The following is a 19,535-nucleotide window of genomic DNA, read 5'->3' on the forward strand; positions in this document are numbered from 1 at the left end:
ATGAGCTGGCAAGATGTCCAGTATGACCCTGAACTCATAACCAAAGGGCAAACTGGCCAGAGCAAAAGAACAAAGACCAGGAGCTTCACTCTGGATGAATTAAGCTACCTCTCCATCCCTGGACCAGTTACTGGTCGGGGGGGGGGTGGGAATCCTCTGCCTGCCAAGTTCAATCAGAGCCTGTCCTTGAGGACAAGCGGGTTCATCTAACTCAGAGGACAGACCTGGGACTTGATGGAGGAGCAGGGGGCAGCTGGAAGGGACAACTCGGGACACCATTAGGTTCTCAGCACGTCAGTTTGTCGTGACAGGTAGAGTGGAGCAGGAGGCAAATGGAATGACCTTGCCTCAGCCTCACCTGGGCTGAGGAAGCTGCAGGGGCTGCAGCACCTCTGGAGCCCTGGTTCTCTCTGGAAAGCCACCGTGAAAGTCATCTGGTTTTTGAGCTGCCTCTCTTCCTCCCAAAACATAATCCATCTCCCTTCTTGGAGTTCCTGTCGTGGCGCAGTGGTTAATGGCCCTGACTAGGATCCACGAGGACACGGGTTTGATCCCTGGCCTCGCTCAGTGGGTTAAGGATCCGGCGTTGCTGTGAGCTGTGGTGTAGCTCTCAGATGCAGCCCGAATCCTGAGATGCTGTGGCTGTGGTGTAGGCTGGCAGCTGCGGCTCTGATTCAACCCCCAGCCTGGGAACTTCCATATGCCAAAGGTCCAGCTCTGAAAAAAACAAACAAAAAACCCCAAAAAAAACCCTCCCTTCTGCTATCACTTTCCTGGAAAAATTATATCCTGCTCGTTGACCATCTGCACGTTGAAGATGGGGAAGGAATTGATGAGACAAATGGAGGTGGGGTGTAGGTCCAGGTAAGGGCCAACCCAGCCATGGTCAGGTTCAGCGGATGCCCCCAGCTGCCCTCTGTGGAAGCCCAGCAAGTCAGCGAGATGTGGGGGCTTGTGCTATGGGCCTCTGAAGAGTCCCTGGTGGCTTTCTTGGGTTAATTCATGGCCTCTTTCTCTACATCCCTCCAACCGTGGTCAGCGGCAGGCCAGGCACCAGACAGGGTGCCCCTTCCAGGGCAGAACATCTGCCCTGTTCCTGGTGCACCCCCCCTCCAGGGTGTGGGATCTGAGGGGGGTGGATCTAGATTCAGACCTCGCTTCCTCCTTTCCCCGTGACCTTGGGCAAGTCATTTCATGCCTTTGAATCTCCATTTCTCCTAAGGACGAGCTGAGAAACCTTGATCTAGCAGATAGTATACTTCCTCGATTATCTGAAGAACTAGATGTGAATGAACAAACCGTCACATCCGGCTCTTAGTGGGTCATCCAAAAATATCTGTTCACATATTGAAAATGGAAAATGAAAGTTTAGCCATTGCTTAATGAATACGAGACACTTGGCATCAGTCCTTTCGTCTTATAACCATTCTATCCGTGGGCGTATTATTGACCCATTTTTCAGAAGGGGAAACTGAGGGCCAGGGAGGTTGAATAATGTTCTCAAAGTCAGACAACTGGTAAACCAGGACCAAACCTGGGCCAGGTGGAAGCCTGGGCCACTCCCAAAGCATTCCATTTTGGTTGTCATTGAACTTCAGCCTCCACGCAAGAGAAAGTAGCATAGGCTCAGCAATCTGTGTGCCTGGCGGTACTTGCGCCACTAACTCATTTCGCAAACGTGGGTGGTTTGCTTAGATGCCCTAGGTTCTGGGTGCAGTAAGAGTGGGCGGGCACCTCCCGTGTCATTTAGCAACCTTGCAGAACAGGCGTTCACTGCTCGGTCAGGGGACCCCTGCACACGCTGAGGCTCAAGAGGCTAAAAACATGTCCGTAGCCACCTGCCACGTCGGCTTGACCACAGAGTGGAAGATGATGCGAGGCCATGGAGAAAGAGCGATACTGTTTTATGAAAGGTAACAGTGTCCCCACTTTCTTCCTCTTTTCTGTGCAGATGCCACAGACGCCGTTCAGTGTCCTCGTCCGGCTGGCTGCTTCATTGCCACATCTCTGGTGACAGCATGGACAAGACCAGGCTCTGATTAAGATCCTTTCTGGAGGAGAGTGGCAAAAACAACTTCCCTCTGACCTGCCTCGAGGTCCTCGACCCCAGGGACCCTGGATGGTCACAAGGATTGATGACCCTTCCACCTCCTCGGATGCGGAAAAAAGTCAGCGTTATTAAGTTTGATGCAAGCCTCATCACAAGACATTATCGGCTGTTTAAGGATTGGTGACAAGCAGGCCACTCTCTTTTCTGGAAAGACTAATTATACGCCCGCGGAGCCAACCCGCCACGAGCGGTCCACGTAGCCTTTGAACATCACGGTGCCACGTCTGACACCGCCCGTGGCCATCGCCCAGCAGAAGCAGAGTTGGCCGTGGGAGGCTTTGGGGTTCCCTGGGAGTCCCTGCCTTGCCTGGTGACCGAGCTTCCCTTCCGTCTCTGGGATCCTTCTTGGGAGGTGCTCGTCCGTTAGGCGTGGGTTCCTGCATCCCATCCCTGGGGTGCCCCTGCCCCGCGCCCCGGCCGGGGAGGCAGACATGGCCCCCATGAGGAAGAAGAGCACCCTCAAGCTGCTCACGCTCCTGGTCCTCTTCATCTTCCTCACCTCCTTCTTCCTCAACTACTCGCACACCGTGGTCACCACCGCCTGGTTCCCCAAGCAGATGGTCATCGAGCTCTCCGAGAACTTCAAGAAGCTCATGAAATACCCCTACAGGCCCTGCACCTGCACCCGCTGCATCGAAGAGCAGAGGGTCTCCGCCTGGTTCGATGAGCGATTCAACCGGTCCATGCAGCCGCTGCTGACGGCCAAGAACGCGCACCTGGAGGAAGACACTTACAAGTGGTGGCTGGTGAGAGCGGGGGCTGAGGGGCGGGGCTGGCGCTGGCATGGGTGGGGGCTCCCGGTCCCATGGGTGTGCCCCGGGAGCCCTGCCAGGCGCTTTCCAGAATTCAGAATGCCAGTCCTTCATTCATTCACCCGTTCAGCATCTGTTTATTGAGGACCCGCTAGGGATGTCAGAGCCGAGGGTCTGCATTCGTTTCCTGTGTCTGCTGCAGCAGCAGACCTCAGACTTGGTGGCTTAAAGCGACAGAAATGCATTCTCTCGTGATTCTGGAGGCGGAGCTCTGAGATCAAAGCGTCAGCTGTTCGGTCCCTCCTGGGGGCTCCGAGGGAGGGTCGGGCGCTTGCCGCTCTCCCAGCTTCTGAGCATCGCCGGCAATACTTTGAATTCCTGGCCTTGCAGACGCACCCTCCCTCCAGTCTTCCTCCGCCTGCACGTGGTCTCTTCTCTGGGCCTCCCGGGGTCCCAAACGCCTCTCTGGAAAGACACCTGTCATTGACTTTAGAGCCCACCCTCTATCCAGGATGCCTTCTGCTCTGATTCCTTAATTACATCCGCAAGGACCCTTTTTCCAAGTAAAGTCACGTTCTCAGGGGTTAGGGTTTGGAGGCATCTTTTTAGAGGTCACGGTTCAACCCACTACAGGTATTGAGAAGAAAAACGACAAGATCTCTATTCTCACGGAATGATGTTCTGGCGAAGAGAGACAGACAGGAAACAAATAAATAAGACAGGCTCATAGGGAAGCGCTCCCAGGGGGACCGATGAGGTTCACTATAGGGAAAAGCTTTCAGTGGGGAACTTGGTAAGTGAGCTCACCAGGGAAGGGGCAGAACTTGAGCTGATATCCAGAGGCAGAGAGGGCACCGGCCATGGAAGGATCTGGAGAAAGTGCTGCTGGTCACAGGAATAGCAAATGCAAGAGTCCTGGGGCAGCTTGGTGTTTGGAGCTGTGAAGCCCTGTGTGGCCTTGAGCCCAGGAGGCTGCCGGGAGAGGAGTTCTGGGAGTGGGCAAGACCCAGGGGGAGGAGTCTGGGGTTCCTTCAAAGTGCAACAGGAAACCACTGTAGAATTTTACTCAGAGGAGTCCCCTGATCGCAGCCAGTTGTGTGAAAAGTCATTCTGGTTGTTGAACGCAAAGTGATTGAGGGGGAGTGAGAAATGGCCATTCACACAAGATTTATTGAGCACCTACGAGATGCCAATATAGTGACATGGAAACGACAGGCTTCCCTTTCTGGGTTGCAGGGCCGCATCAGGGCGAAGGGAAAGCAGACAATCACAAGGCAGAGCAATAGGGACGGGGACACAGGGTCCCTGGGTTTTGCTCCTGACTTTCTTTATCTAATCAAGATTGGTCCTGAGGAACCTCGTGCTGAGTCTCAGGTGGAGGTAATAATAGTCACCTCACCAGGTTTCTCTACAACACTGCAGACATTAGGTTTTAACGTTTTAATTTATTTTTGCTGCTTTAATGGGCAAGGAAGAGTGAATTTGCATCCTTTCAGCATTTGTGAAAGCTGAACATTTTCCCATGTGATGTCACCATCTTTTTTTTTTTTTTTTTTAAGGGCCACACCTGTGGCATATGGAGGTTCCCAGGCTACGGATCCAGTTGGAACTGTAGCTGCCAGCCCATACCACAGCCACAGCCATGTGGGATCCGAGCCATGCCTGTGACCTACACCACAGCTCATGGCAATGCCAGATCTCCCACCCAATGAGCGAGGCCAGGGGCTCGAACCTGTGTCCTCATGGATACTAGTCAGGTTGGTAACCTGCTGAGCCACCACCGGAGCCACTGATGCTACATCTTAACAGACTGTCCTCCAGCATCCCGATCCCAGCCCTGACCTGCAGTCCTTCTTTGCGGGTGTTTAGCCTCCGGTGGCCACGTGAAAGGGGTTCCGCAGGGTGGTGGCGGGGGGAGAGGACGGGAGGGCGGGGAGGAGGGGCCTCACACATAGAAATCAAGAGAAAGGAGCAGGCCTTCAGAGCTTCTGGATTTCTTGAAGCACATGGACCACATATTTTGAATAAAGAATTGGGACACCGCATCCGGAAAGCACTCCTGTTCCTCCGGACGCAGCACAGAATACTGGCATCGACACCATCCCGGGGGGACTTCCTGTTGTGGCCCAGAGGGTTAAGAGCCCGACCAGTATCCATGAGGACGTGGGTTCAATCCCTGGCCTCGCTGGGTGGGTTAAGGATCCAGCGATGCTGTGAGCTGTGGTGTAGGTCGCAGACGTGGCTTGGATCCTGCGTGGCTGTGGCTGTGGCTGTGGCCTAGGCCAGCAGCTCCGATGAGACCCCTGGCTCAGGAACGTCAGCAGGAGCCTGTTAGAAATGCCGGGTCTGGGGCCCATTTCTCACACGTTAGTGGGATCCCCGGTGAGATGTGGGGTTCTCAGGTGAGCGTGTATTCGGGGGCCAGGCCCTGCCCTCGGAGATCCTGTCAGAGTCGGTGTTTCGTCCAGATGTTGTTTTTGTCTTGTGAGGAAATATACATGACATAGAATGTATCCTCTTAACTACTTACAAGCGTGCAATTCAGTGGCATTAAATGCGTCCATCACATTTAGTAACCATCACCACTGCCAACACACTACTCCACCCCCCCCAAACCCCGCGGTCCCCGTAAACAATCCTTAGCCCCTCCCACCCCTCTCAGCCCCTGGCAACCACTGGTCACCTTTCTGTCTCCATGAATCTGGCAAGTCTAGCATCTCCTGTAAGTGGATGCGTGCAGTGTGTGTGTCGTTCTGTGTCTGGCTTGTTTCACTAAGCGTTAAGTGCCTTCGAGACTCTGCCATTTGTAGCATATACTGAAATGTTCCTTTTTCATAGCTGGTGATGCTGTGTTGTGCTACGTTGTTTTATCGACTCACCCTGACACACCCTTGTGGGGTTTTGACCGTTTGGCTCTTGGCACTAGTGCTGTTCTGAACAGGGGTGAACAAAAATCTGCTCATGATCCTGATTGCAGTTCTTTTTTTGGGGGGGTATACAGAAGGCCTCAGTGGGGCGACCCACTTGTCCCATTCTTAGCACAGAGCGTCCTGCATCGAGGAAAACCCCTCCGTCCCGGGCTGGTCATCTTCCCCCGCCGGGGTGGCAGGGAGGTCCCCGCGCAGCTGATCTTGGACATCATCTTCAAGGATGAGAACCGTTTGCTCAGCAGACGCTGGATGCCTCGGTGCCTCTGGCAGAGGGCTGATTCTTGGCTCTGGCTGGCATCCAGTGGTCCCGGGGCTGCAGGAGCTGAGAGGGTGGGAGGGGGAGCAGAGGCAGGGGAGGTGGGCTGGAGGCTGCTTTACTCCTACTGGCCAGTCTCATTGCCTCAAGATGCCAGAGCTGTACCTACCACATAGTAGGTCCTTAATAAACCCTTGCAGAATGAATGAGAGATCTCTCGCCTTCCCACCTCCCTGGGGGGCCCTTGGGATCCTGGCTGGGGAGGTGTCGTCTGAGCCGCCTGCATGGCCAGGTGCCCAGCAGAAAGATGGGTACCCGGGAGGCGCCAGGTAACCGAGCCCAGCAGCAGGGCACAGCCAGGCTGACCCGAACCCTCTGTCCTCGGCCCGCAGAGGCTCCAGCGGGAGAAGCAGCCCAATAACTTGAACGACACCATCAGGGAGCTGTTCCAGGTGGTGCCTGGGAACGTGGACCCCCTGCTGGAGAAGAGGCTGGTCAGCTGCCGGCGCTGCGCCGTCGTGGGCAACTCGGGCAACCTGAAGGAGTCCTACTATGGGCCTCAGATAGACAGCCACGACTTCGTGCTGAGGTGAGCGCCAGACCCTTGGCTCAAGGTCAGGAGGTCGAAAGCCCAGTCCGGGTGTGCCGAGCCTCACCTGTTGACCCCGGACCCCTCCCTGCACCCTCGGGGCCTTGGTTTCCCCACCTGCACTGCAGGATGCAGCTGGACCAGCAGCGCCTCTCTGGATGCAGAGAGAAAACCCTCCACAGAGGTACCCGGTGGGCCGGGAGCTTGGCCTTGAGAGGCCTGGCGTGAGGGCAGAACTAACTTGAAAAACTCTTGTTTAATCTTTAAAATCCACCCTCGTTTTGCAGTTTAGGCCACAACATAACTATATATTTTTAACTAAAATATGTTTCCCCGGGAGTTCCTGTTGTGGCTCAGCAGGTTAAGAACCCAGCTGGGATCCATGAGGACACGGGTTCAATCCCTGGCCTTGCTCAGTGGGTTAAGGACCCGGCATTGCCGTGAACTGTGGTGTAGGTTGCAGATATGGCTCAGATCCCACATTGCTCTGGTTGTGGTGTAGACCGGTGGCTACAGCTCTGATTTAACCTAGCCTGGGAACCTCCATATGCTGCAGGTGCAGCCCTGAAAAGCAAGAAAATAAAAGTTTCCCAGTCACCAAAGTCAAATAGATGTTCCGGGAAGATGCCACCATGCCAGTCGCCTAACCCAGGGGCACCAGTGCCCCTGCGTGAGAAACACAGGCACCTTCTGGAATCGTCACCTGTTTCTGTGACCTCTGACCTTCTGTCTTTAGATACTCAGCCCCTGGGAGCCTCAGTGTACCTGGAGTCCAGTGGGAATGGTCTACTATGAGGGCCAAGGAGTCAGGTTCAGGGTCAGACAGGCCCCGAATTCAAGGCTGCCAGGGTAGCTCTGTGTCCTGGGATAAATTCTTTGCTCTCAGATTTCTTCAGCCATAAAAGTAGGACCATAAAATATTTACTGGACACAGTTACATTAAGGGTTAATGAGGTTCGTCCCTGGACCCGGCCAGTGCATCCTGCACAGGAGGCCAGCACTGGTGGCCATGGTTGGGCTCCGATGAGATCGCAAGTGAGAAGAAAGTCACAAAAGCCTGGGGCTGTGCCTTAATGGCCCCATTGTACAGATGAGGAAGCTGGGGCTGAATGACGGAGGGCGGACCTTTCAGAGCCAGCGCCGACCCGCAGAACCTGTGCCCCCGACGTGACGTGCGTGTATCCTTCTCCCCCCTCCCCCCCAGGATGAACAAGGCCCCCACGGAGGGGTTTGAGGCCGACGTCGGGAGCAAGACCACCCACCATTTCGTGTACCCCGAGAGCTTCCGGGAGCTGGCGCAGGAGGTCAGCATGATCCTGGTCCCCTTCAAGACCACCGACCTGGAGTGGGTGATCAGCGCCACCACCACCGGCACCATCTCCCAGTAAGTCCCCTCGGGGCGCCTGGGGGAGGGTCCTGCCTGCCCGGCTGCTCCTTGCCAAGGACGGCCTCTGAGCCTCCCGCCATGCTGTTCCCCTCACTATGGCCGAGCTCATGCTGTTCCTCTACCGAAACCACCTGCTCCTCCAAGCCTCCTCCTGGAAGGCAGAGCCCCAGCCCCCAGGCCGCCTCTGGATCTTCATGGTCCCCCTCCTCCCCTCACTCTAATGAACCCCAAGTTCCAGCCTTCCTCCTCCTCAAGACTCCCCCTGACCCTGGACCCTCCCTGGAAAGGATGCGGCAGGTGGTAGTTCTGACCCCTTCCTCGTCTCTGTGGTGATGCCAGCCCCTCGCTGCTTCTCAGACTGTCAGATGGCCTGGCTGGTGGGGGCATGGGCAGGGAGACGGGGTCGGGGGCCTCATCAGCTCGAGCATCGGGGAGCCCACGTCTTCTCATGTGTCCTGGGCACCGGGCGGCCCTCGGCTCGTGTCTCTCCCTTGACCGTAGTCCGTCTCATGACCTCTGTCCTCTAGGGAGACCTGGAGGCTTGGCCGCTATGCAGAGCCAGGCTCGCCCCTGCACCCCATTCTTGCCTGAAGAGAAGTGGCTTTGGTGTCCAGGTGGCCTAACGCCTCCTTGTGTGAGGCCCAGTTAGGAAGCCAGAGGGATTCAGGTGCAGGAAACTGGGGGGCTGGGCTCTCAGGAGGAGGGCGGCGAGAGAAACGGACTGGGGTGGGCGGGGAGCTGGACCAGGCCAGGGCTCAGCAGCCGTCTCCTCCTCCTGGTCCCACAGCTGGAGCGTGAATTGTACCCGAGTTAGGTGCCCCGGGAGGCCGGGTGCCTGGGCATCCATGCCCTCATCTTGGGGGCACATGTAACTTTGCAGGTGGAAGGGAGGTCTTTGTGAGCCTTATCAGCCAGACTCCCAGCAGCGGGGCATGGGTGCTGTGCCCCCACCCTGTGCTCCTGCTGCTGAGGGGTGCCTGGAGCCTCTTAACCTTTGAGTGGGAGAAGGCAGCATGAAACATTAGCCACGAGCGCCCTCTGGCGTCCGTGATGGGCCACTGCTGAGGAGATGGGGTCCCTCAGGATGCCTGTGCCTGCCCCCCTCACCCCACCTGCCTCTCCAGCCCCCGCAGCTGATGTCCAGGCAGCCGCCTCCCCACACTAACCACCCTCCTTGTCCTCCCACAGCACCTACGTTCCTGTCCCCGCCAAGATCAAAGTCAAAAAGGAGAAGGTGAGACCAGACTCAAGTGCTTTGTCCTCTGAGCTCAGCCTTGGTCTCAAGGCTCCGTCTGCTGTTGGGGAGCATCATCTCGCCACGGAGAGTCCCTGGGCCCCCAGGCTGGGGGAGGTCATGGCCCCCCACTTAGAGAGTAGAGAAATGGCCCCCAGAGAGGGTCCGCAAATGGGGGCTTGTCGCCGATGCAGATCCTCAGGCCCACCCCAGATCTGCTGAATCAGAAACCCTGGGTTTGTACAAGTCCCCCGGGGATGCTGGCGCCCTTTGAGAACCTCTGCCCTGCGGCGTGAGCATCTCAAAGGCAGACCTGACCTCCTGTGTCTCCATGTCGCCACCTTCCCCAGTGGCCCTGGTATGGGGTTGGCTGAGACATAGGTAGAGGGCAGGGGGATGAACGAAGGGCCCACCACCCCAGACCTTAGCACATGCTGTCATATGTACATGGACGATCAGGTTCAGAGAGGTCAGGTAAATTGCCCAGTGACGCACAGCTAGGCTGGAGCTGAGGTCCTCCCAGTGCTGGCTGTGTGACCTTGAGCATGTTACTAAGCCTCTCTGAGCCTCAGTTTCCTTATCTGTAATGCAAGGAGAGGGAAACTTAGCACGTGGGCTTATTTTAAAGACTGGAGGTCAGTCAGGCCCAGGTCAGGCAGAACGGGTGGCTCGGTGTGTGTGTCTTCCCCTAGCGTGACAAGAGTGTCCTTGCTCCCAGCTCCTGCTGCTCCCCGGAACCTTCTCCAGCAAGTCTCACGTCCCTGGCCTCATTTTTTTTTTTTTTTTTTTTTTGTCTTTCGTCTTCTTAGGCCCGCACCCACTGTATATGGAGGTTCCCAGGCTAGGGGTCTAATCGGAGCTGTAGCCACTGGCCTACACCAGAGTCACAGCAACGCCAGATCTGAGCCACATCTGTGACCTACACCACAGCTCATGGCAACACAGGATCCTTAACCCACTGAGTGAGGCCAGGGATCGAACCTGCGTCTTCGTGGATGCTACACAGATTTGTTTCCGCTGTGCCATGATGGGCACACCCCAGCCTCATTTGATTGTTAATCAGATGTCACCTTGTCAGTGAGCCTTTTTTTCCCAGTGCTTTGTCACCTGTCTCTGCTTCATTCCTCTCCGCAGTCTCATCATTCTTTTCCAGCATCTTCTGTCCCTTCGTGATTGAGGTTACAGTCTGTCTTTGCCCCTGAGAGCGTAGCCAGCCCCACAAGCACAGGGGTGTGAGTTCCAGTCGCCGCTGTGTCCCCCGCGGCCACAACGGCGGGTGGCACCTTCCACGCGCTTGTGCCCGCGCCAGCCCTCACGCAGGGCCGTGTCCTCCCCCGCAGATCCTGATTTATCACCCGGCCTTCATCAAGTACGTCTTCGACAGGTGGCTGCAGGGCCACGGGCGCTACCCGTCCACTGGCATCCTCTCCGTGATCTTCTCCCTGCACATCTGTGACGAGGTAGGATGCCCTCCCCGCTGCCCGCCGCTCCCAGGGCACCAGGGCTGCTCATCCCAGGTTGCCAAGAGGGGTGGTGAGGAGTTGCCACTGTGGTACAATGGGATTGGAGGTGTCTGTGCAGGACGTGGCTTCGATACCCGGCCCGGCACAGTGGGTTAAAGGATCTGGCATTGCCACAGTTGCAGCGTCGTTCGCAGCTGCAGCTCGGATCTGATCCCTGGCCTGGGGACTCCATATGCTGCTGAGCGGCCTAAAAAGAAAATCAAAACAAAACAAAACAAACCAACAGAGCGTTATAAAAAGAGGGGGGCGGGCAGCAGAGCGTCTGCGGTCGGGCTGACCTCCAGCCACCCACCCCCAGGCCCCAGCACAGCCCGTCTCTTCTGGAAGCTCAGCTCCCGTCTCTGGCAGGGCTTGTGCAATGCCGACTCTGTAGCATGTTCGCCTCCTGTGTGAGCTCCCAAGGCAGAGCCGGGCCCAGTGGCTGGAAGCTGAGTTCTGGGGGTGAATAAAGGAGCAAGTTGTCATCTGCGGAGCTGTCTGGGGCCAAGGCTTCAGTTTGGACTGTGCATTAAAAATCATTTGTGGTGGGGAGTTCCCATCGTGGCTCTGCATTTAACAAATCTGCCTGGCATCCATGAGGACGCAGGTGCGATCCCTGGCCTCGCTCAGTGGGTTAAGGATCTGGCGTTGCCCTGAGCTGTGGTGTAGGTCGCAGACGTGGCTCTGACCTGCCGTGGCTGTGGCTCTGGCGCGGGCCGGCAGCTGCAGCTCCGATTTGATCCCTTGCCTGGGAACCTCCATATGCCGCAGGAGCAGCCCTAAAAAGCATCAAAGAAAGAAAGAAGCCCCCCCCTGCACTGGACAGTGAGGACCCCTGGACCAGGGCATGTCACCTAAGAGGAGAAAAGGGGCAGCATCCACCTCACTGTGGTTGTCACCCTTGACCCATTTTCCAGATGAGCAAAGTGGGGCTCAGAGGAGGGAACTGGTGCTTGCAGGGTGTAGTAGCCGGAGGCAGAGCTGGGGTTGAGGGCAGGAGGCTGGCTTTGAACCCCTGTTCCTCAAGCCTTGGGAGAGAGTTTGTACCCCCCACCCCCAGAAGGGGCCCCAGCCCCCTCAGGGCCAGCTGCACACAGGAGCCTCCCACTGTGCCTTCGGCATTGGACTTGACTTTTGCCTTAACTTGTCTCTGCTTCCCCAAAAGCCCCTGGGGGTTCGGGGCTCCTGGGGGGAGTGGGGTGGTTTCTGTGAGTCCTTGGAAGTGGTGTTTACAGACTCCGGGGATACAGGCTCCCTTTCTCAGAGGTTCCACCTGCAGCCCCTCTGTCCGGGCCTCACCTTTGCTTTGCCCCCGGCAGGTGGACTTGTATGGCTTTGGGGCGGACAGCAAAGGGAACTGGCACCACTACTGGGAGAACAACCCTTCGGCGGGGGCTTTCCGAAAGACCGGGGTGCACGACGGGGACTTCGAGTCCAACGTGACAACCATCTTGGCTTCCATCAACAAGATCCGGATCTTCAAGGGCAGATGACGCCGCGCAGGTTAAGGACAGTTGCAGCAGCTCACCTCTCGACGTCCAGCCCCGGGAACTTGGTGGCCCAGCCTCAGGGGTGTGCCCAGGTGCCCCTCGCAGCCTCTTGCACCCTGACATTTGGCAGCCTCTGCTCAGCAAGGTCGCCGAGCCCTGCCAGGGCTGCAGAGCGAGTCTCAGAACCCATCTTGGGTGGGGAGAACCCCTCGCCACCGCTGCCCTGGGCTGGGGGATGGTGGGGGGCTCGGGAGAGGTTCCATCTGGATGCCCAGAACGGTTTCCAGGGAGGATGTGCAGATGCACTCCTCTGCCGAGGGGTGCAGGGCCAACATTTTGATTCTCGCCAGGAAGTTCCTGATCGGGGGGGGGGTGGGCTCCAGGAAGGCCACGTGGGGCCCGCTCACGTGGCAGGACTACCCCCCCTCTCCTTTCTGCCCGGAGGCCACCTGTGCTGGCTCCCCACCCCACAGGTCCTCAGAGACACTAAGCATCTGGGAGGCGCCGTCCTCCCAAGCTGACGTTCCCTGGAGTCATCCAGCTTTTTTTATAACGATGGCTGAGAGCAGATTTGACCACTTCCGTGTGCCTTTGTACTTGGGAGAAATGCCTGCGTGGGCTGAAAGGAGGCAAAGCCCCACCCTGGGAAGGGACCCAGCAACGCGCTTCCCTTGCTCTGGAGCTGGCGACAGCTTTTCTAGGTTCCCGAGCCAGCGCCTGAGTCGGAGCAAAGCTCGGCGGATGCCCTGCGCCATCCCGAGGCCCATCGGCCATGGACTGTCCCTTCTTCGTTCCTCAGACTGTTTGGCTTTGGTGCCCGTCGCCTTCCAGAGCCACGCAGAGGGGCCGCCACCAGCCTGCAATTTCCCCAAGGGTCTGCGCTCTGGGCCCGATCCCCGTGGGCCACCTGCGTGGTGTCCTGGGGGTTTGCGGGGACGTCCTGGGAAGGCGACCATCAGCGGGGAAAGGTCATACCTCATCCTTCACATCCCAGCTGCTCTTTCTTCCTCGTCAGCCTTCCTGATTATTTATTGTTTTGTCTTTGAAAATTCAGCAGACACCGTCTGTCCTCTGTGGTTCAATTGCTCTCGCCTCGCCTGGTAGCTGGGGCGTGGGCGCTGGAAGCCAGTTTTGTGGGACTCTTCAGCCAGGGTGGAGGGGTACAGGGGTGTCTCAGGCTCGAGGGCTCACTGGTGGGCACAGCCTGGGGTGTCAGGCTGGTGGGTTTGCAGAATGTGCTACGCTGCCTTCTCTTCCAACCCCTCCTTTCTTCTTGCTCCTTGTGGACTTGGGTTCCGTCTCAGGCTAGAAATCTGCAAACCCAGTGGCGCCATCTTAGGGCTGGGTGGGGAGTAGAGTCGCAGACGTTAAGAGGGCAGTGATTGTCGGCTCCAGGTACTGACATTTCATTAAAAAAAATTTTTTTTTTTTCCTAAAAGGCCACTGGTATTTGAGAGGCAGGATCATATCCCAGTAGGGTATCAAGGCTGCCAGTCTGGGAAGTGTGTGTGGCGGGGCTGCCTCCACCGCCCCCTGCAGCCCTCTGGCAAGCCCTGCCCTCCCCTGCCTGGGGAGGAGGAATAACCAGAACTCACACCTGGCAGCGGGCACTCAAAAACCTCCAGAAATCACGTGCCATTTGTTTTTCCCCCGAGTCTCTCTTTGAGTATTTTTCCTGGGGAGAGGTTCCATCATTTTCATGAGATTCTCGAAGATTCAGAATCCAGAATACAAACAAAACAAAACCTTGTTCCAGCTTGAACATTCTCCCAAACTGAAGCTGCTCTGACCAATAAAAGCTCATAGATGAGGGTGAGGTCCTTCTTCCGAACATAAATCCTCAGAGGCTAGAGTTCACGGCCGTGCTGGACGGGAAGGACGCAGCGGGCATGTGTTGGTCGGCTGATTAATCCCGGGGACTCACCTTGAGGACGTGGACACCGACGTGGAAGCAGTGCGGGCTGACCTTTGGAGGCCGAGTCCATTTGGGGATGACGGCTTCAGAGGGAGCACTGCTTCCTTGGGCTGGGCTGAGTCAGCTCAGGTCCCCCGAGTGGACAGGTGTCCATGGCCAAGCCGCACGCCACCTGGGCCGGCCGCCCGGTCCCCACCCACCTCTCCCTCCCTCCCACTGGATGGCCTTCCAGCCCTGGCCATCCGGCTCTCCCACTTTACAGATGAGAAAAGCAAGGCCAGAAAAGGGAAGTGACTTGCATATGTGAACCAATTGTGACAAATAGCGCAAGTCGAACAGATTTTGATGAAATGGGATGTTGTTGGTTCCCTATTTAAAGCACCTAGAGGTGGGCTTTCCCAGCCAGGCTCATCCAGCCCCTCAAAGAATCCGTGGGTGTAGGTTTCTGCCTCTGCTCGGCTTCATTCTCAGGCTGCCCACGGGGTCCTGAGGCAAGCTGGGACCTATGCCTTCTCACACCATCCTTCCAGTGGCAGAGACAACACTTTGCTGTCCCATAGCCCCAGCAGACGTCTCTTTGTGTCTCATTGGCTTCCCAGCAGCCACCTCTTAAAGAGCCCGCCGTTGTAGCCGAGGTTAATGCACTATTGCCTGAAACCAGTGGGGCCTGTGCTGGGGTAAAAGGGTGGCTGAGAGCTGGACAAGAGGGCTTCCCATGGGGATTTGAGCATCAGCTGCATGCGGGGAGGCTCTCCTAGATCCATTATATGCAGCTGGGCTTCCCAGGGCCCCTGGAGCCCAGCCCAGGCCTCTGTCTGCTCTGCAGATAGGGAGCTCTTTGGAACTGAGGTGTCCTTGTCTGCAAAAATCAGTGCTGAGCCTGAAAATCCAAAGCCTGGGCTGGGAGTTCCCTTCGTGGCTCAGCCGGTCAAGGATCTGGCTGGTATCCATGAGGGTGCGGGTTTGAGCCCTGATCTTGCTCAGTGGGATAAGGATCCCGCATTGCCACAAGTAGGTTGCAGATGTGGCTCAGATCTAGTGTTGCTATGGCTGTGGTGTCAGCCGGCAGCTGCAGCTCTGATTCAACCCCTGGCCTGGAAATTTCCATATGCCGCAGGTATAGACCTTAGGAAAAAAAAAAAAAAAAGATAAAGGCCTGGCTGATGACATCTGCCCCTGCCCCAGGAGGCTGCTTTCTCGAGCTGGAGCAAAAGCAACACTTGGCAGCCACCCCCCACCCCACCCTGAGACCGGCCCCCGCCCACCTGTTGGAGAAAGGAGGCCGGGTTTGTAGTCAGCTGGGGCAGAGAAGAAAGGACTTAAATTGACTCCCTTTGAAACCCTGGCTTCATCAGATATTGTCCAGCAAGCCACATGGGCTGGGCTTGGTGGGAGAAGCCGGATGCCAGGAAATAGGACCTGAAAGGAAGCCAGGCGAGAAGGCAGGCTATTCCTAGAGCGAGAGGCAGGTTCAGAGGCTTGGCGGCATCCGTGGCTCGGCTGTGGCCACGAGGGCTGGCAAGAGGCCAACCCTGCCTCCAGGCAAACTGAGCCTCGGGGTCAAAAGTGGAAGAGAATCACAGAGAATGTGTAGAACTGTGATGTTTGCTCAAACTGTCCTCTCCAAGGTCACCTGAACCCAAAGGAAAAAAAGAAACGATGAAAGAGCCCACTCCCTCCCACAACTGGTCGGAAGGGCTTTCTGCAGGGAAGCCAAAGACGGCTGACTCGGGGCACCTGCCATCAGGCCTGGGCACCTGTCCTCGCCCCTCCAAAGAGCTCGGGGTTGTCACTGTTTCTCTTGTGGGCATCGGGTTTGCACAGATCTGGCCGCTGGCCGCTGGCGGTCATCCTCTCCTGGGGTCTGGGCTAAGAAGCTGTGAGCCCTGCTCGGGGGGGGGGTCCTTCCGTGACACCTCTGCAGAGGAAAGGAGAGGGGGTCAGCAGCTCCCGTTGTGGCTCAATGATAACGACCCCGACTAGTATCCACGAGGAGGCAGATTCAATCCCTGGCCCTGCTCAGTGGGTTAAGGATCCGGTGTTGCCGTGAGCTGTGGTGCAGGTTGCAAACGCAGCTCAGATCCCTAGTTGCTGTGGCTGTGCTGTAGGCTGGCAGCTACAGCTCTGATTCCACCCCTAGCCTGGGAACCTCCATATGCCGCACATGCGGTCCTAAGAAGAAAAAAAAAAAAAAAGAGGGTGTTGGAGGAAGAGCAGGGCCAGGAAAGCGGCACCGCAGGGCCCTGCATTTCCTCCCAGCAGCCCGCCTGCCTCCTGCCTCGTTTCCCTCCCAGCTCATCAGAGACCCACACTCATTCTGCACTGTCCTTGTCACGAGCCCCCTCCCAGCCCCGGGAGGTAAGCATGGATAGGCGCCCGGGACGTTATCATTTAAAAGAACTGCAGCCAAAGCCAAAGTTTCCTGAGCACTTTTTCCTCTTGGCAGTTGGGTTGGGTTGCGTTGGTTGGTGGTGGTGTCCTCTCTGCTCTGTCCCCCGCCTCGCTCCCGCGTTTTGCAGCCGAGCGTTCATCTGGATGCTTATTTGAATGAAATTGGCCAGGGTCTGTCTTCCTCAGCCTCTGCTCTGGGTTTTGTTTTTGTTTTTTAATTTATTGTTGAACATGTCCAATGATGCAAATCAAAGTGAATTAAAAAATTATTTTATCATTTGGATGTATATGTTGGTTTTTCTGTAAGGGCTGTGCCTTGGGGCTGCCTTTCAGAGCTTCCCTTCGGGAGATGTTTTCAGTCTGCACGAGGCGCTGCCTGGGTTAATGTCCGCCTCTACCAAGTGGCCAGATGGTCAGGATATGGAGAGTTTCCTCCTAAATGCAGCTTTGCCTCTCCCTGCTGTGTGACTGCGGCAAGTCACCCAACCTCTCTGAACCTCAGCTGCCTCTTCTGTCTGGTGGGCACCACAATGCAGGCCCCTCAGAGGGGGTGTGAGATCAAGAATAAACACATCGTGGGAGTTCCCGCTGTGGCTCAGTGGGTTACAAATCCGACTAGGATCCATGAGGATGTGGGTTTGGTCCCTGGCCTTGCTCAGTGGGTTAAGGATCCGGTGTGGCCGTGAGCTGTGGGATAGCTTGCAGATCTGGTGTGGCTGTGGCTGTGGTGTAGGCTGGCAGCTGCAGCTCTGATTCAACCCCTAGCCTGGGAACCTCCACATGCTGCAAGTGCATCCCTAAAAAGCCAAAAAAAAAAAAAAAAAAAAAGAATAAACACATCATAGGCTGGAGGAGGCACACGCTGCTGCTGGAGCATTTGCTGGATGAAATAGCCCAGCATCTATCCTTCCTGGAGGGGTGGGTGCACCCATGGATGGGTCCGAGTCTGATCCAAAGTTGACACAAATTTCCCAGTTTTTAAAAAGCTCCAGCAGTCCACTCTTGGGCATCTGTAATGTAAAGTTGGTGTAACAATACTACCTCCTCATTTGTGTGGCACTTTACAGTTTGCACCCACTGCCCTGGGCAGGATCTTGAACTCTCCCTCAACAGCCCTACAGAGCTGGTGAGGGGTTATGGTGTTTCCGTATGAGGAACAGGTGCAGAAATAAAGCCATCTGAGGGCAGAGGTGAGGTTCAAGCCAAGCCTTCCCTCTCCGGGTCTGGGACTCCCTGTTCCTTGTGGTGACAACTCCTGAGTCATTCGATGAGTTTGTCTGTGATGACCTTCTGCAGGCAGCCCCTGGAGGTGGGATGGTGCAGAGATTAACACAGGTGCCCAGGAGTCGGGCTGCTTGGTTCCTGCTTATAAGCTGTGTGAGAGAGAGGAAATTACTTAACCTCTCTGTGCATCTTTCCTTATGGATAAAGCTGGGATAATGAAGTACCTCCCCTCTAAACATGCGTTGAGGATTAAATGAGGTATGCCATACCCATGCTCTCCTCTGTCGTTACCAGGCTTCCTGACCCCTCTGCTCCTTCAGAGATGCATTTTCCCCCCAGACTTGCTCCTGGTCGGTTATCACATTAGAGTTGCAGTGTGGACCCGTGGCCACCAGGTGGCGATGCACAAAGCTGGACCCCACTGGGCACGCTCCGCCAGGCAGGCGCTCATCACTCCCTGGTCCCAGGCGGGAGCCCCCAGCAGGGAAAGGAATTAGTCAGGGCCCTCCACGGGGAACCCCGAGGATCTAAAGCTTTTTATTCTGGACCCCGTGATGAGGAAAGAAGGTGCTGCGCCCAGATGGCAGTGTAGGAACATCAGCGTGGCCGACAGAGGACGCGGTCCTCTCCCCAGACACTGCTGCTGGGGCTGGACAGGAGCGGCCGTGGGCTGGGAGGGGGGCAGGTCCGCAGGCTCACAAATCAGGGCAACGAGCCGGGGGTGGGGGGTCCTCCTGGAAGCCACATGCCTGACCCACTTGCTGCCCCACGGAAGCCCTCAGCAAAGGGTCCTGGCTGCTATCAATCCCGAACCCCAGCCCTGGGGAAGGGGTGCTTGTCCACGACCTATTACCATGGAAAGCTGAACGTCCTGAGGCTGCCGTCAGGTCCAGGAACCGCCAGGCTTAACATCCGGTAGCGACCAACCCATTCTGAGAACTCTTTCCCCTCGTGTTTTAAAACAGGTGGACTGGGCATGTTTTAAAACAACTCTCCTGAAACTTTGTCCAAAACAGGGAGCCGTAGTTGGTGTCGATTTGTGGATTGCTGGAACATTCTTCCCCTTTGTAAGTCCCCCAGGAAGGGGGCTGGGAGAGATCAGGGGCTCCCCCAAGCCCCAGGAGTCAAAGCCTTGGATTCAGACACGAGCCTTCTCTGTGCAGTAGGCAGGATGATTGGATGATTCCTGATTTGCCTGCTCATGGGAGTGCGTGAAAAACTAACAGACTTCACATGTATATGTAAAATAAATATATGTATATATATTATATCCTTATGAGATATAGCTCACCAACAAATAGATCAAAGAAGAAATCAAAAAAGAAGATGTTTAGAGTGATAATAAAATTCTACATATCAAAGTTTGGGATGCAGCTATAAGCAGCATTTAGAGGTCACAGGCATAAAACCATACACCTAAATATATATATTTCATTTGATAAATATGTACCGAGGGCCACTAGGGACAGAGGATGGGCAGACGAGTTCTCTCCCATCGGAAGGTCACAGTCTTAGTGGGGGACAGGCTGGCAGCCAGACAGCGGCCACACCATGAAAAGTAGAATATTATTAATAAAACGCACGATTCCCTTTCACGTGCTGTCAAAAGGGCCTAGTGCTCTGCCTCCACTAATCTTATTTAATCCTGCAACAACCCTGCCAAGAGGCAGCGTTCCTTCTAGAGGAGACTCGAACAAGGAAACCTAACTTCCAGGAAGTGAAGTGACTTGCCAGGGAGGAAGGGTATAGCCAGGA

The 19,535-nt window shown here is 56.1% G+C and overlaps 1 protein-coding gene across 7 annotated transcripts in view; it reads left to right on the forward strand.

Annotated features, from left to right (window-relative positions):
• Positions 1 to 15,822, forward strand: part of ST3GAL1 (ST3 beta-galactoside alpha-2,3-sialyltransferase 1) — a 94,557-nt gene extending 78,735 nt beyond the window's left edge. For 3 of the 7 annotated variants that reach the window (XM_013996463.3, XM_085020925.1, XM_005662836.4), the window contains 6 exons: positions 1,952 to 2,856; positions 6,441 to 6,637; positions 7,842 to 8,021; positions 9,213 to 9,258; positions 10,599 to 10,718; positions 12,080 to 15,822. In XM_013996463.3, coding sequence (XP_013851917.1) covers positions 2,542 to 2,856; positions 6,441 to 6,637; positions 7,842 to 8,021; positions 9,213 to 9,258; positions 10,599 to 10,718; positions 12,080 to 12,253 — 1,032 coding nt within the window. In that variant the 5' untranslated portion in view covers positions 1,952 to 2,541 and the 3' untranslated portion in view covers positions 12,254 to 15,822. 7 annotated transcript variants of the gene reach the window in all.
• The last annotated feature ends 3,713 nt before the right edge of the window (positions 15,823 to 19,535 follow it).

The sequence above is a fragment of the Sus scrofa genome, chromosome 4 (assembly GCF_054392235.1).
Source record: "Sus scrofa isolate SSC_HxYL_T2T_F1_AM1 chromosome 4, Sscrofa_HxYL_maternal_Yorkshire_Landrace_v2.0, whole genome shotgun sequence".
Taxonomy (NCBI): Eukaryota; Metazoa; Chordata; class Mammalia; order Artiodactyla; family Suidae; genus Sus; species Sus scrofa.